Source organism: Aythya fuligula, chromosome 6, assembly GCF_009819795.1.
Source record: "Aythya fuligula isolate bAytFul2 chromosome 6, bAytFul2.pri, whole genome shotgun sequence".
Taxonomy (NCBI): Eukaryota; Metazoa; Chordata; class Aves; order Anseriformes; family Anatidae; genus Aythya; species Aythya fuligula.
The window spans coordinates 3,902,511-3,919,476 of NC_045564.1; the positions used below are offsets into that span (position 1 = coordinate 3,902,511).

General features: G+C 45.0%; 1 protein-coding gene across 1 annotated transcript; it reads left to right on the top strand.

The window, feature by feature from the left end:
* Positions 1-2,601: 2,601 nt before the first annotated feature.
* On the top strand, positions 2,602-14,695 carry NEMP2 (nuclear envelope integral membrane protein 2; the record flags this gene model as incomplete). Its single annotated transcript, XM_032189957.1, has 9 exons — positions 2,602-2,620; positions 3,822-3,937; positions 5,584-5,812; positions 5,988-6,060; positions 7,060-7,153; positions 7,859-7,973; positions 8,601-8,826; positions 10,815-10,991; positions 13,160-14,695. Coding segments are annotated over 9 exons (1,275 nt in total), but the record flags the coding sequence as incomplete, so codon positions are not given.
* Positions 14,696-16,966: the final 2,271 nt, after the last annotated feature.

Below are 16,966 nucleotides of genomic sequence, written 5' to 3' on the forward strand. Positions count from 1 at the left end.
CACGAGTGAATACACTGAGAGTACAGGGACTTCTGCTACAAGTCAGCTTATTTAAATAGCATTTTAAAAGAGGCTCAGCTTTTACTCTCAAAAGCTTGAGTTAAAAGGCCTTTGCTTTCCTACAGCTGCCTGGGTCACGAACACGCTCTTAACATTTTCCCCTCATACGAGACAAGTCTCTGCTTGTAGAGGAGATGGGCAGAAAAGCTATTTCTGCGGAGCAGTAAGTGATTTTCAGAGCTGTGGTATCAGTGGGAATTGGAAATGCTTTGCAGGGCTGTATGTGAAGTAACTGAAATGGCTTTGCCTCTTTTTTCCTTAGGCTGCTTCAGTGCTCCTTTAGGTAAGTAACAAGATCCATCCAATTTAAACATGGGAGTTAAGAGGTGACTGAAAGAAAAGAAATCTATAATATATTAATCAGAGCAAATTTAACATCACTAATAAGAGCTCTGGGTCAAAAAAAAAAACAAACACAACAACAACCAAACCCAAACTGCCTCCCTACTGCAGATGCAGAGCAAAGGAGGAGTCCAGCAAGATTTATATCACTGCTTCCTTGCTACAAATATAGCTACATTTGGCGTGCTAAAAATAAACTAGATAAATATTTAAGGCCCACTGCTACTTCGCAGAAGCCTGGAGCTGAGTTTGCTTGCTGTTGTGTACAGCAGGAATAACATCAATGGGATCAATGAACGTATGCCGAAATACTTGGCTGAAGGCAGAGCGCAGCACCGTGTTCCCAAAAATTGCAGAAGCATCCTCCCACAAACACTGCCAGCAGCAGCCCGAGCTCTCCTCCCTTCTGACCTAGAGGTCCCGTTGAGACCGGTGGGAAAGCGAGCGTCCCACGGACGCGGGGTTAAATGCCAGGAAGGCTGCACACAAAACGGGAAGAGCCGCGTTACTCAGAGCACTTCACCTCAAAACAGCGGGATTGCCTTGGGTTGCCTGACCCCCCAGCAGTGATAGAACAGCAAAACGTGTTCTGGCACTTCGGTTTTTCAAAGCATGGGTGGCTACAGTAAGTGCCCTGCACTCAGATTAAATATGCAAAGGTTTAAGAAAAAAAAAACAACATAAATAACAGCATAATGCAAAAATTACGGCCCTTTTGCCTAATCAGTAAAATATGACACAGGTAACCTTTCAAAATCCATTTCCATTGTGCATTTATGAGCTTGGCCTGGAGAAAGATCGTAAAAGATTATCTACTGCCTGGAGCAGTTTAGGAGAGATAAATATCCCTCGTAGAGCAGCACCTAGCTCAGTATCTATACATGTCAAATAAAATAGAGATTACCATAAAACTACTGGAAAAAATAAGTAGCTATACTTATCTTTTGTAAATAGTTTTGCTCCCCAAAAAATAACACAGTATTTTGCCAGTGAAATACTTCAAACTAATGCACTCCTGAAAAAACAGCTGGAGATGAACAAAATAGTCTCAAATGGCTCTTCTGTCTAATTTTAACTCTCAGAGACCATTTACATCAAATAAAACGACAACATAATGTACCTGATAATAAATTGCATTGTTTGCGAGGGCACTTACGGCACACAAATTATTTGCATTACCGGAATAAACATTCAACAGAAGCCGCCAAAACACATGAAACTATGTAAGAGGGAACAGAGGAGTGCTTCATCCTGAGTCAACGAAAGGGAAAAAATAACAGAAATACGCTCAGGCACGTATAGGCGTTGTGTTATCCTGACTACGTGGGAAAGCTGCAGACACAAAGGCCGCCTGGTTTTCTATTTTTCCCTTCTTTTCCAGGAAACCAGATACGAAGTACCTGGCTTACGGGTCTCCAGCAGCTGATCCCGCTGCCTTTGCTGCGGATGCCACAGCCCAGCGCCCACGGGCCGGCCTGGGGAAGGAGAAATGCCATCGCTTCACAAGCCTGCAGCCACTCGGCCCGGCCAAAGGCAGGTAGACCGCCCCGTAACTGCCAAGAAAACCCACAGATTGGTGATGTCAGGAGAGGGAAGGGGAAAAAAATAATCAGGGTAAGTGCCCTGAGTCATCTGGAGCACAGAATGAGGTGTTGGTGGCACAGCTGGGAACTCAACCCTTGCCAGCTCCAGCTGGGAGCAGGAGGCTGAAAGAGGGTGGCGAGCAGCACCTGGTGGGTGCCTGCTCCCCGGGGATGGGGACAGGGACAGGGACAGGGACAGGGGGTGATGGCTCCTCAGAGCAGCACCCAAGCTGGCAGGGCTGTGGGGAGCCTCGCACCAGGCTGTGTGTGGCAAACGGTGTCAGCAGCCGGGCAGTGCTCAGCATTACACCCAGCGTCCCTCAGCTCTTAAGCAGCTCAACAAGGGCACTGCAGGCCCTGCTGGTAAAACATTTACGGCCGGGGCTGTCTGACTGCGGAGCTTGTCCTCGCCACAAAACCCAGCCGAGAGCCCGAGGGCTCCCCCCCCAGCCCCGGGGAGCCAAGGGGCGGCCCCAGCGCGGCCGGGCCGGGCCGGGCCCCGGAGAGGCGGAGCCGCAGCCACCGCATGGCCCCGGCGCGGCCTCCCCGGGCCCTGCCGGGGCTGGGGCCGGTGCTGGGGGTGCTGGCGGTGCTGGCCGGGGCCGGGGCCGGGGCCGGGGCCGGGGCCGGGGCAGGTACCGGGGCAGGTACCGGGCTCCCCTCAGCCCGCCGGGGGGCGGCGGGGCCGGGCGGGAGATGGCGGCGGGGCCGCTGAGGGGAGCTCCGCGGCGGGCAGGGCCCGGGGGGTCGGGGCAGGGGGGGCCGGGGGCGCGGTGCGTTAATTAAATCGTTTAACAGGTAATTGAGGCTAGGTTGAGCTGCCTTACAGAGACGAGGCAGGTTTTGACCTGCAAAAAGCGTTTTCTCGTCCAGATCGCGTCTGTTTTGGACGCGTTCGTGCTGCTGCTCTGCGCTGTGAGGGCTGTGGCAGCGAGTGCTGAGCTGGGCTGGGACCTGCGCTGTTTGCTCAGCGAGCCAGATGATTCCCTCTCTTCTGATCTGTATTAATTTCCTTTATTCTGCTCTTTAATTATGTTCCTGGAGCACTGTAGGGCACATTTTACACATCCACAGAGACAGGAATGTAGGTTGTGCGCGAGGGCTGGCTGCAGAAATCCTCTTTCAGGTGCATTTTTGCTGAGGGGTGCAGCCTCACGGCGAGGATCCTAGGGGGTCCCCAGCACCTCAGGAGGGTTTCACCAGCCCGAACCCATGTCCTGAGGCTTCTGGCACGCTGTCAGTGCAGCTGCCATCCTAACGGGTAGTGCCTGGACCGTGGCAGGGAAAACGATGCCAAAGGTACAAGCTGAGGAGTTAGGATATTTGACATCCGAACCGTTCTGGGGGGAGATGGGTGCGATTTCTGTAGTCAGCAGCAGTGTCATGTGCTGAATGACTCTTTAATATGTGAGCCTGTTTACCTGCTCAGACTCCCACACTTGCATTCACCATTGGTATAAGCGCCGACTACAGTGGAGTTACGCCCACTCGTGCCAGCAGGGAATTTGGCCCAGAGGCCCGATTCCTGTGCCATCAAAACGTGGATAGAGATGCCAAGCTTTTACTGACTGCATTTTTTAAAAAAATCTCACCCTAGATTAATTTTTTCTCCCCCAAGGTGTTACTGTTTATTTTAGAGCCTGAATTACTTGATTAGAAGTGTCATTTGATTTTTTTTTTTTTGTCTAAATCAAATTGAATGTGCTACCCTGCAGCATAGTTTTTACGTTCAATTATCTGCAAATTGCTTGTGATTCCCTCAGCATATACCAAAAAAGGCAGGAAAATTACACATTTGTCCTTGATACGTATTTAAAGTTAACTTTCCCTCCCCAGGTGAAAACTGTAGCGTCTTGAAAGAAGGGGATGTCATCCAGAAATGGGATGAAAACTGCTATTGTTACGTGCAAAACAGAACCTTGCACTTACAGTACATTTGGTCAACTGTAGAGGTAAGAGTCCCTTTGGGGGTCATCCAGATACACCCTACACTTCACATGAACTTCTTCCAGCTGAGTATACGTCCAGCTGGCAGGATCAGGTAGGAGCATGATAAAAATACAGCACTGTGATCCTTCAGTCTGTATGCGGTGAAGCTTGCTGTCCCTTTATTAAAAGGACATCAGCCAGGCTTACAGTGTTACAACAGGATGCCAAACAAACATTAACTTAGTGTTGCATCTTATTTTGATGCACATCTTTCCAACCAATGGACTGCTGTTAACCTCAGCAAGAAATGTTTTGCATCATGACACCTTTATGCAGCTTCTAAATTTGAGGATAAACCACAGTTCTGTGAACCGCTTGCTTGCATCATCCCTCTTCTGTCCCTAACGTGAAGACTGAATTATTGTCTACAAGAACCATAAAAATTAGAATTGCTGTTCAGGAGGGGAATGAGGAAGAGTATAAGCATCCACAGTATAAGAACTAAAGATGTGTCAGATCGTTACCCTGAAAACTAGAAATGTGCTGCTGCTGTTTTTTTGTTCAGCACAGAGGGTCATATTAAAAGAAACGTGTTTATTGATCAGCAAAACAATATCAAAGTCTCCTAACACTGGAAGCAGTAACAGGTTAAGGAACAAGCTGAGTGTGTCTGTTCTGTTCTTTTTTTTTTCCTGGGAAGAATGTTGCTGGTCAAGGGAAGTAAATAGTTCTACTCTGTGTCTGTCGGAGGAATTGGCTCTCAGATATGGAAGTGGAACACCTCTTTGTCCGTTCCCACGACTTTTTCCCTTGGGAACAGGCTGCAGATGTTTTTATGAATGGTGGCAGGCTTCAGGTGGTAGAGGCCTCCAACAGCAACACAAGCTTTCCTGGAGGAAATGCTTAAAAGCAGGAAGTCAAGATTTCTCCCAAAACAAATGGCTTGCTGATGCGTTGCCTCCTCCCCAGTAGAAGCCTGGTTTATTTATGGCATCACTTTTTTTTTTATATAAATGTTTTTTTTGTTGTTGTCTAATATGCCCAGATCAAGAGCTCACAATGCAATATAACGTTCAGCAAGATCACCCCATCTCAGCAGATGGACATCTACACTATGGAATGGCGGTGTGCTAGGAACTAGCAAGAAACACCAGGTTAAGGAACAGGAATGTGCTGTATTTACATTTCTGGTTATGATGCCTTTTGTTTTCCCTTCTCTCATCTGCCCCTAACATAAATATTATCTACAAGAAAAGCAAGTACTATTTCTTAGGGTTAAAGAGGGGAATGGGAAGGAGTATGGATCTCCACAAAAGAAACAGCAGTCACACAAATACTGCAAGTTTTGTTAGAAATCTGTGCGGGGGCAAGTTTCATGGTAAAACCAACCCTCCAGAGGCCTGTGGATGGACTGAGGCCCTTAGATAGACCTTTGCTGACCTGGATTTCTCTGAAGCATGCTGTAAGGCCCAAACAACTAATTGCATACACTAAATAACCGGTATTAAACAACTTAAATTTGCAGTACCATTATGTTCTCTAGCTTTCCGTGGTGAGCCTCATTAGCATGTGTATGGCATAGATGCTGTGTGTCAGAAAAAGCAGCAACAAAAAAAAAGCAGTGATTCTGAGCTATTCCTCTATGTATTTTGTTATTGTTTGATTTTAGGTAAAAATCAACAGCACAGAAACATTCAGGTTTGTGCCTACTTCAGAAAAAAGCAACTGTCGTAACTCAGAAACTGTCTTTGAGTTTGCTGCGTGTGCTGTTCAAATCTTCTGGAAACCAGAGACATCTACAGAAACTTTCCTAAAAATAAAACAATATGGAGAGGATATCTGCTTCAAAATACAGCCCCACGAGAAAGAACTGTACATCGTGAGTGTGAAACGAGAAAGTAAGTAAGGAGGCTTTCAGTTCAGATTACAGCTAGGTTGGTATTGTCACTGCACCTGAATGTACCATCTCTTTTTAAGAAGCTTGGCACTTTTCTGCTAATCTTTTATATATAACCAATGCTTTAGATTGTATAACTCTAAAGTCCATTTCTGTCTTTTTTTCCCCTTTTTTAGTGCTAGATGGAAAGCTCTTGTTTTTGTTTGTAGCTGGAATTTTTCTGTTCCATTTTGCACACAGTCTGAGCAGGTGAGTACGAGTTGCTGTGTTTTCACCTTCTCTCCCAAAGTCTGTGCATCTTTGGTCTGTTTTACTGAGCTGGAGACACGATTGTCTGGGAAAGTGAAATAAGAAAACTGGATGTATATTTAAACATATATTAAAATTAATGATACTTCCTACCGTTTGTGCCTGGACAGACTGTGACACACCTAGGAGCATTTGTCAGGTAGCTGCATCTTGCACTGGGCAACACCAGGACAATCCTCAGCAGCGAGCAAGTGTGGATTCAGAACAATCCTCTCTCCCTTTTGTGGACGGGGGAGGTTGGCTGAATGCTAAAGGATGTCGCATGCATCAAAAATGATGCCTTCCTGCAGGAAGAAATGCTTAGGATGAGGTCACCTGGGGCCTGGTCTGCCTCCACCTTCTTGCCAACCCTTCCTCATTGTTCTTTTGATGCGTGTCTTGCATAGCTCATCAGGGAGGATACTTACTGTTAGAGCAAAACACTTGGCCCATGACTTCAAAGCAAAATGAGTCACAAATTAATTGTCAGGAGGCACCTTTAAAACAAGCAGAGCAGCAGTATTTTTTATATTCTTTTAAGAGTTAACTAAATTATATTTTTAAATCAGATTTTTACCAATGCATAAGCTTAGAAAAACTTGCTTTTTCCTTTTAAATAAAAAAATAAGTGTTCTTACAGTACAGAACCACATTGCTATGTACAAGAAAATAAAGCAACTAGCAAGTCAATAAAACCAGAAAGCATGAGTGTTTAAAAAATAATTTAAAAACCTTCTAGTGTGTAACAATTCCAGTGCATTGTATAGCATTTGTTGGGATTTTATTGTGTATGAATTTAAAATCTAAACCAGACCTGTTAACCATGTAACTACCACCTCTGACTTACAGCTGTGTTAAGTCCTTCCCGAAGATTACTGCTATCTTTACAAATGTTGGCATTTTTAACTAATTACAAGTTAGAAAATACTTCTCACCGTGTTCTCTCTTGTTCTTTTACAGGAATACCAAGTTCTTTTACCTTTCTGGAGCAATACTGGGTGTTCTTGCTCTGCTAGTCTTTGTCCTGTTGACGCTGAAAAGATTTATTCCAAGGGTAAATCTACATTTGCAAATAATAATAATAATAATAAAGGAAGTCAAGAGTCCAAGGCCAGATTCTGACCTTGCTCTGTTTTTGTGGCCAGGTAGCTCCCCTGAAATGGATATAGGAGTCAAGTGAATATAATTAAGTCAGAATCAAGTTCTAATTAGCTGCTCCTGAGTTTAACAGGAGATTGTTGATGTAGGATAAAAGTTTATTCCAAAACCTAAATTATTTTTATTGGACTGGAGCTAAGCTTAGCTTTAAGAATATGAATCACTGTAAATCAGAATGTAATTTTCATAGAATCATAGAATCATAGAATATCCTGAGTTGGAAGGGACCCTTAAGGATCATCAAGTCCAACTCTTGACACCGCACAGGTCTACCCAAAAGTTCAGACCATGTGCCTAAGTTCACAGTCCAATCTCTTCTTAAATTCAGACAGGCTCGGTGCAGTGACCACTTCCCTGGGGAGCCTGTTCCAGTGTGCAATTTTAGTGGCAACTGGGATGGATTCTCTGCCATTCACCAGAGAATTCATCACAAGGCAGATGGGAACTGCCAGAAGCATAGTGGAAGTCCAACACAGATCAGAAACCCTGCAGGACTACCAAATAGCACATCTGGTTTTGCCTGTCAATTCACTTGCACACAATGGTCCTGATTCTGACAGATTTCTGTATTTTCCCCACTTATTTTTTTGTCAATTTTCAGCACAGCACCTTCTGGATATTAATGAGTGGCTGCTGGATGTCCTCTCTCTATGTTATTTTCTGTTTCAAAGAAAATATGGAGTGGTTGTGGTCCGAACACAGGAAATACTTGTTGGGTAAGAAAATTAAACCAAAATCCGCAGTGCATTTTTTGATAATTTAGTGGTTAGATGAATACCCATCTATTAAAAAAAAAAAAAAAAAAAAGTCAAGCAGCTCCTTTATAGATTACTTTTTTCTCCTGAGCCAGAGATGATGTAACATTCCAAAGGTTCCTAATGTACTCAGTGAGCATTTACTCACGTTGTATCATTAAATAAAGAGTTTGGTATAGTGGGCCAGTAACAGCTGTACCAGCAGATTTTGCCTGCATTATTTTTTCACTGATTTGTCATCACGTACACTTTCCCCGTGACAGGGAACGGGCAGCTATGATGGTTTTTATTTTGCTGAATCTGGGAACGGGACGCACAAATTGCTAACTGCAGGGGTTGGCAAATCTGTTGGTCTGGCACCTGCCTCGAGGTTCTTGCACTGCAGCTCCTACAGCGTTACCCAGCGGCTCTTCACAGATCACCCCGTGAGCTACTAAAACACAAAGCTCATAAAATGCAGTGCAAGTACCCGTAAGACAGCACAAGAAAGAGCAGGTTGTACTACAGCAGTTGCAAGCTTTGTCAACCAACCTCGTACAGTTTATACGAGTAGTTCTCATCTTTCTCTCCGTGTCATTCTTTCCACAGGGTATTTTCTGGCTGTTGGAACGAGCAGCTTTGCCGCGTGCTATCAGCACGGACCGCTTACCAGTGAACTGAGCATAACCTTGTTCACGTGGACGCTGCAATTAACAGCCTCTGTCTTGATTTACCGCGGTGTCACCATACCTCACGTTGCATATGCAATAATAGCAGTCAGCCTCTGCTCAAAAGGCCTGTGCTATCCCCTCGGTGCTGCTTGTCACATAGCCAGGTTTGTGTGTATTCGGGAACGTCCGGGTCCCTTTACCACCAGGAAACATTAGAGGCTAATAATGAAAAAAAAACTTACACTTTGGTAACAACTGGTGAATTTCTTTTGCTAGGTTTTGTCTTTTTGTTGGTTTTGTTTTTCTTTTTTTCCAAATATAAAGCTACAATAGGGAAGGTTTAAATCCATAAGACACAGGAATTTAATTACTTTCCATTTGGCAGTTACAAACATGAATTTTGGTTGATAGACAAATGTGAGGGTGCTCTTAAGTACAAATGTAGCACCTTCTAGTTGCAGCATATGGCAACCTAAACATCTGTTTGGTTAGACTGCAGCAATACCACCTTGGTTTCACACATTGTGAGAAAATCTGCAGGTAACTTGTATTGAATCTCTTGTGATAAAAGCGACCCACCACCTAGGAAGTGTACGTTAAAAACCAACTGTCCTGTGTAGGCCAGATGGCTTTCAATGTCAGTGTAGAATTCAGAGACTAAAAACCCATTTTCACCAAAATATGGGTTCCTACTGATTTGAATATTTCAAGGTTATCATCACAGATGTACATATCTACCCTCAGTAGATGCAAGCAATCAGTTATCCCTGTCGGGACGTTCTCCCTCCCATATTCCCAGTGCCCCCCTTTATGTCGTGGCATTTGGGATTGGAACTGCTTTCACAGATCCTACTGTGCTAAGTATTTTGTTAGTAATATGGGAAGAACACATTTGCTCATCCTTGAATGTAACACATTTTTCATCGCAGATGTAACACTCAAATGAAGATCCTAAAAAGCCCTCACAATTTACAGCTGCTTGGTACCTTCAGCGATGACATCCAGATCAAAACCCTTTAGTGTGGCCTGGTCTGTAGCTGTGGCCTACTGCTGAACCTCAAAGAGCCAGGAGGAGGCCAAGGCTAGAACCAGCATAGCCAGAAGAATAAGAAACAATTTCTTTTTTAGTCTTTGACGCATTGTCTGAAATAGAGCACTACAAATAGAGCACTGCAAATCTCTCTTCAGACAATAAAAAGGCTTTTTTTTTTTTTCTTTTTCCTGTTTTGAAGCACTAAACAAGTTGCCCCAAGTGGTGAGGCCACGATGCCTGACACACCGTTAAGAGCAGCAGATATATCAAAATTAAGAATCCTGCATTAATTATTAAGATCAATACGGATTCCACTGAGCCAGCAAGACTTTTGCCATTTGACCTGGACCGGGGCTGTAATTCATTCTTGCTTTACAGGGAAATAAGGAGGAAAGTTGAACGCTGCTGGTTGGAGCAGGTGTTTTTATACAGAGCTGAAAGTTTTATGGGCATCCAGCCCTTGCTTATCTTAACTCATCACAACATTTAAATTGAAAGCAGTCGACAGAAGGGAACAGAACATGGCACACTTTCTAATTGATATCTAATTATATTATACATCGCTATGCAGCAGCTAAAAAAACATCAGATTGTAAACATTTTGGCCTCAGACTACTCAGTTTTGTAATTTAAAGCAAGATTTAAGAGAAGCGATCTAGTAAACAACATGAACAACTCATAACAGACTTAGAGCATTGCTTATCTTTAAATTTACATATGCAGACGGGGTTTTGATTCATCCCATGTCTCTGCGTAGACACATTTTGCATGTTTCACCTAAAAATGGCTGAGCAAGTAGACATCTATTTAATTCTGAGATTACAGTCCGTGCGTACACAGTAAGGACCTGATCCAAAGCTCTTTTGAAGCAGCATTCTCTGGAAGGCTGGCTAAGACCTAGAGTAAGCAGCTTGCAAACACGAAACCTGTTGTCTTCACGTTTTCATTTTAATGCAAGTATGCAGCTTTTCCTCTTACGAGGATAAACAGGGAGTCATTAAGGTTGGAAAAGACCTCCAAGGTCACGATTAATGCATGTTAATAGCAGCCAGTAGAGAAAAATGATGGGCCATAATTATGAAGACTGCAGAAACGCTAATTGATTTCATTTCATTTTAGAAAAATGAGGAACCGCTTGCAATCAAGAAAGTTAATGTTTAGATGGCTTACTGAAGAAGAATACCGAGAACAAGGTGAAGCAGAAACTATCAGAGCTCTGGAGGAGCTACGCACGCTCTGCAGGAACCCTGACTTCCCATCATGGCTGGCAGTATCCAAACTCCAGTCCCCACATCGGTAAGAAAATTTGGCTTTTCTGAAAGAGGAAGCATGTTGCTCAGACACTGTTAGACAGCAGGCCCACAGACTGCTTAGGTGAGTTCATCTTGCACGCAGTCAGATGTGGGGGTAGCTTTACCCCCCTAAGTAATCCCACTAAAGATCACAGCCATGTCTCAGGGATATTACTTGCTGGTGGTATAAAGCCCCCTTGGTTCCTCTCTGACCATAGATTGCTCTGGATTTCGCGGCATTTCACAGCTAATTCATGGTATTGACAGCTTTCCCTAAAACTTCCAGTGCCTCTGCAAGTTCCTACACAGTGACCCAGACCAGTGCCTAACCAGTGAAATACCCTTTTCTTCAGCGTTTCCAGCAGTACGCTTTTACATGGTGGAAAATTGGGGCAGGCTGAAGTATATTGCTCAAACATTTGCTGCATTAAGCCCTCTGACTGCAGCTCTGCACAGCCAAGGGAACCTACTGCTTGAAACAGGAGTAGTGTAGAATATCTAAGGCTGAATACAGAGAAAATACCAGAACCTGCACCTAAGTATAGCAGGTGGTGGAGCTACTCCAGATACAGCTTAAGAGACAAACACATGTTGTGAAGGGAAGAGCCAGTAAACGCAGCCAGAAAATCTTCCAGGATACAGAATTAATGATAATCACCATATATTTCCTTCAAAATCAAACACCTGAAGGTGTCAGGAGCACGGTTTCACCTAGTAGCCTGCTACAAAGGCTTGGCCCTTGCCACAGAACCCAATGTCACAATTTCAAGGAAGTCTCAGTCAGCTTGGAATTTAACCACTAACAAGTTAAAACTGATTTTGGAACCTTCATCATTCTTGGACGGGCGCAGAGACAGCCTCTCTGCCAGGTTTAGATTTAGATATAGATTTACTGTTAAACTGTTATTTTCTAAGAGACTTGCATTCTGTAGCATGATTTGAAGACACAAAAAATGAAAACTCCCTACTCTAAAAAAATATCACCAAATGCACAGGACACGCAAATGAGACACATGTATTTTCTAGCCCTCATTTAGTTAATATTCTTACAAGTTGTTCACTGGAAAAATACAAAAATAAAAAGAACCAGAAGTTTGATTTGAAATTGAGCATCCCTTTAAGCTTCCACTAAAAGATGGCTCAGCACAAGGCAAACCTCTAAACCAGAGGCAGTCCAGCTCTGTTCCCCATGTAGGCTAACCGTGCTTCCACGGGGAGCGAGGTGACGCCATTCATCTCACAGGAATGTTAAGCCTAAATGTAAATTATTGATCAGTTTACCAGAACTGCAGAGTGTAGCTGCAGCTCCCTTTTCTTACATTTCTCTGATGCTGTCGACACTTACCCAGGTGTCAGAACTGCCGTCTGTTTCCGTGCGCTTGCCAGAAGCCTCCAGCTCCCTGCTGTATCTGCAGTGGAGTTGTCCACTGAAAGCAGGATGTGTGGCCAACTGAAATGTAGGAGCAGTGTTAAGCTCGCGCTGTGTTCAGCCAAACCTCCGCTTTGGTGTTGGCTCGGAGCAGCTGCAGCATTCCCAGCCTGCAGCTCAGAGTTCACCAAAAGCAGGAATTCTCTGGCAATCGCAGGCAAGCTTAGTTTCAGCTTGCCTGGAACACACAAGCAGCACCAGAAGTAAGGTGATAGCACAGGAATGTGGGAGTGCTAAGTTCCCACCAGTTTTCCCTTCATTAGCAATGTCAACTTACCTGAAATTCTAACAGCCTTTGTCTCAACTGTTCCACAGCTTGAATTTATTTTTAGAAGCTAAAATACCACCTAGCCAGTGATACAAACGCTTACTCTGGGTTACCCCACGAGCACTGTCAAGATGAGAAAATGAAGTCAGGTCTTGCTTAGTCACAGTGTGGTACAGATGCCCTCTAGAAGGGCAGAAATTACTTATATAGGGAAGACTGAAAACAGAAAGGACAACGAGGCAGAAGAATGAATCTTCAGAGTCGTTGCCATCTGTTGCTTTTTACTCTCTGTTGTGCTCGACTCTGTAGCTCCTGCTACAATTTCCCCTGACCAGCATGGCCTGCAGGCATGTCCTCACAACGTCCCTGCTTCACTGGCAGCATCCCCTGCATTTACAGAGTGTGTGTATGCATACATGTACGCATATAAATAGATAGAAAACCTTCCCAGCTCATCCCTTCCAAAATCCGTCAGGTTTGCAGGTTTTGTTCTGGGATCTCCCCACGTCTCGCCTGCAGAGACAAAGGCGCACGAGAAGGAATACGGCTTCGGGAGCTTCTTCCTGGAAGAGCAGCTCTTCGACACGAGGGTGGAATCTGAGCAGGACGAGACAGAAAACTCCATCCATGAAGAAGAAGATGTGGATGAAGATGAAATACGTGAACAGATTTCATTTCCATACGCTACCGAGTTGCTCTGAGTTTTGGAAAACACCCTAACAAGGGAGAAGGGGAAGAGGTGTTTGTCCCAGGAGGGAAGACTGCAGACTAAGAACTCGTATCTGGTGATTTCTTGTGGATGCTGGGGGACAAGCAAGCATTTTGGACAGCCTGTTTCCTGTATCGCTGATGTTGCCTGATTAGAGCAGCAGAAGGAAACCATCAAGTGAAGAGGATCTCATGCTATTGGTACTTAAACTGGGAAGGGAAACGTTGCTTCTTTTCGAAGCAAGTACCAGCAGCTGGCTGTCCCGCGGCGATGCCCTGCTTCGCCAAGGATACTACCTCTAGTAAACACAGCATCTTTTGTAGCCCCATGTGTTGTCCAGTCCTCTGTGCTGAGCACTTGAGGAAAGAAAGCCATTATTAGTGCTCTGCTTTTACTAAGTACCCTACATAGTAGTGAATTTAATAATGCTGTTAGTTTGCTGATAAGCTATTTTTATTGCTCATCTGACTTTTCAGTGCTAAAGATCCAGAGTTGAGCAAGGTTCCTTTACTCTTCTGGCTCAGCTTGTCTCAGCTTCATTTTGCGTCCCCCGTTAGTTTTAAGTTCCTCTTACTCTTCAAAACCCTCTGCCTGAGCTTTTGCCGCTCTGCTTATTCTGTTTGTGGTCTCCCTGCTCTCGTTATGCTGTGTGTTGTTCTTTCCATGCCTGTTTCTTCACACCCTCTCCTTCCCTCTTTCACAGGTCTCTCCACAGATCCTTTCTTCAGTCTTCTACTTCTCTCTCTCTGACAGCTGCAGGTGACTTAGGAGATTTCCCTCCCCACATACCTTGTTCTGTTGCTTTCCATTTCATCCTCCCCTCAGCTCAGAAGGTACTGCCCCCCGCTCAGCCCTTTGAGCAGCCTCGAAAAGGCAGCAGACACCGAGGCCGTTTGATCTGCTTGGATAGCTGCTGTCAGCTGAGCTGCAGCACAGCAGCTGACCCACACGTGGCTCCACTCTCATCAGCGTTTAACTAATTCAATACAAAGCAGAAAGTAATTCCTGGCAAAACCAGGAGGAAGGGAAACCTGGCTCCCACCTCCCTGCGCAGCCTTCTTTTGAACTTACACACGAGGCGTATGGGGAAGAAGAGCAAAGAATGGGGAGAGAAGGTTCAGACAGTGAGATGTCTTTCAGCCCCTGTACCACACAGCACGAGGTTAGGGGATCTGTCACATCTCCTAGGTTCATCCACCTGCAGAGGTCATTTTCTCCTTCTGTTCCACAGACTATCCCTATCTTCCTCCGTCCTCACCCTGCTGTTTCCCTTGGCTGCCTCCAGACTGCAGGGAACACAAGGCCATTACTTCTCCCACCACCTCATCTTAGAAACCCACCAGGAGCAACCTGTGGTGGGGAGAAGTTTGCTCTCCCGAGGGCGATTTCAGACCAGACCGTACTGGCGTTCAAGGGGATTTCTTTTCTTTGTGACGTGCCTGGTGCTGCAGCACGACCTCACCGGTGGTTCCCCACTGCCCGTCTCTGGACAAGGGTGAAAATCCACCACCTCCAACGAAGAAGTGCCAACAAGTGCTGCCCTGCCGCATTCCAGGAGCTCCTCCGTGTAGCTGTGACTCAGATCCTGTGCCTGGAACTAGCACCGAGGCAGTCCTTCCTCGGTGACATCGCTACGAGGTTGCTTCATTTCAGAAAGAATGCTTCCACCGGACACTAAAGGGACAACGAACACCTTTTTGTGCCACATATTTATAAATATGCACAATCTATAGCGTATTTGAGGGAGAGAAACCCTGCCGAGCAGGTGCTCCAAAATGCATTCGCTTCTAACTCCACAGTATTAAAAAATAGATAGGCCACTAGCTTAAGAGTTCCTTGTAAGAGAGGCTGCTACTGCCAAGTGCACAGTTCAGTTACCACCCGGACTCAAATGTCAGGCTTGGCCAGGTGGGTCCTGTCACTAGGATGAAGTTGTTTTCGGTAAGAAGCAATTGTAAGGGCTATGAATTCCCATCCATGCAACTTGAGGCCAAGCAGGAGAAGCAGATTTATCCTAGAGGAAACCCACAATTTTTCTGGACCTCCTCTTTCTGCTGAGGCAGTGATTATCCTTTCATGAGTATGAAATATATATTTATATACGATAGCCAGATAAGATATTAAGGTAACATTTAACCTATGTGATGTATTAAATGGTAAAATAGGCTGTGTCATTTCTGATACTTTCCCTTTTGCTAAATCATTTAGAACAACACCAGACAAACCTATTCCAACAGGGAGGAAAAAAAATCCAAACACAAGTTCATCATTTGCCAGGGATAGGTCAATACTATCCAAAGTAGAGCAGGAAACCACTAAGCACATCCAAAACAGAAGTGCAGCAACATGCCAGAAAGGTGACTGCTGTAGTGGATAGCTGATACTGACCTTAAAAATCCTCCCAAGCCTGTTCCAATGCTGGAAGCGTTTCATCATTACCAAAACCTACCAGAAGCAACTGCTGTCATTTGAGCCCTTTGGCAGCAGTGCGTTTACCTGCAAAGTGTCCTGCGAAGTATGGAATTACAGCAGTTCACTGGGACACTGCTGGCAGCTGGTGTCCAGAGCTCAGGCAGGAAGCCTGAGAACAGAATCCTGCTGTCAATCCACTGCCTTAACTATCACAGAAGCCTTTCTTCCGTAACAAAGAATGAATTGCAGTTATCTTATCTTTCATTGTTAATTAAAAAATGGTTAGAATTTCGTATTTATTTTGTATTGTACACTATAGTTGATATACTGTATGGTACTTTAAGGGTTTTTAAGTAAAAGTATTTTTCAGCTATGTTGTTCTCCTTCCGTAAGCACTTACTCTCTCCAGAACAGCAGGACCGAAATGAGGGAGGAGCCACGCAGAAGGGTGTGTGCATATCCTGAAGTTTCCCCCATTGCTGCAGATTTAAAGCTGTGCGTTAGCTGTGGTAGCTTCAAAACCTTGCACACCCGTCCCTGTAGGAGGCTGCCTCTCCTGTTCCTCCATTCACGACAGACCCAAACTGCAACAAAGCCCAGTCTGTAAGATGACCAGCGAGGTCTGAAAGTTAGACGTGGGAACAACAAAGAACTGCCCCCGATGTCTCTCCCTGTCACAACGTTTGTGTGCATACCCGTTAAACAGATGAAATAATAAAAAATGAAGTTCCCTCTGCCTAAAAATAAATAAATAAATTCCAGGCAAATGCGCCACTGTAGAGACCAGGTGCATGACTGCAAATATGTGCAGTTTATCAGACACAGGAATTAGAAATACTTCCATGCAGGCTGGCACAACCTGCCCTTAGGAGCCTCCACCTCACACTGCTGGGTGACCAGCGAAATCCAGCTTTGACTTTCCCTCCTCTGTGTCCTGCCCACTGCCGCATCACGCTGTTGCGAGGTGATGCACACCGGTGTGCGTGCCTTACATTTTCCTCACCCCACAGCGGGAGCTTTGTGCCCACAGCCTGATTTTATCACGGGACAGATCTTAACACCGCACGAGATAGCGGCTGCCAGGTTCCAGATTCACTGTCCTCCGGGGAGCGAACCTAGCAGGAGATAATTAGCACCGAATTGTTTCTCAGTTCTGGTGGT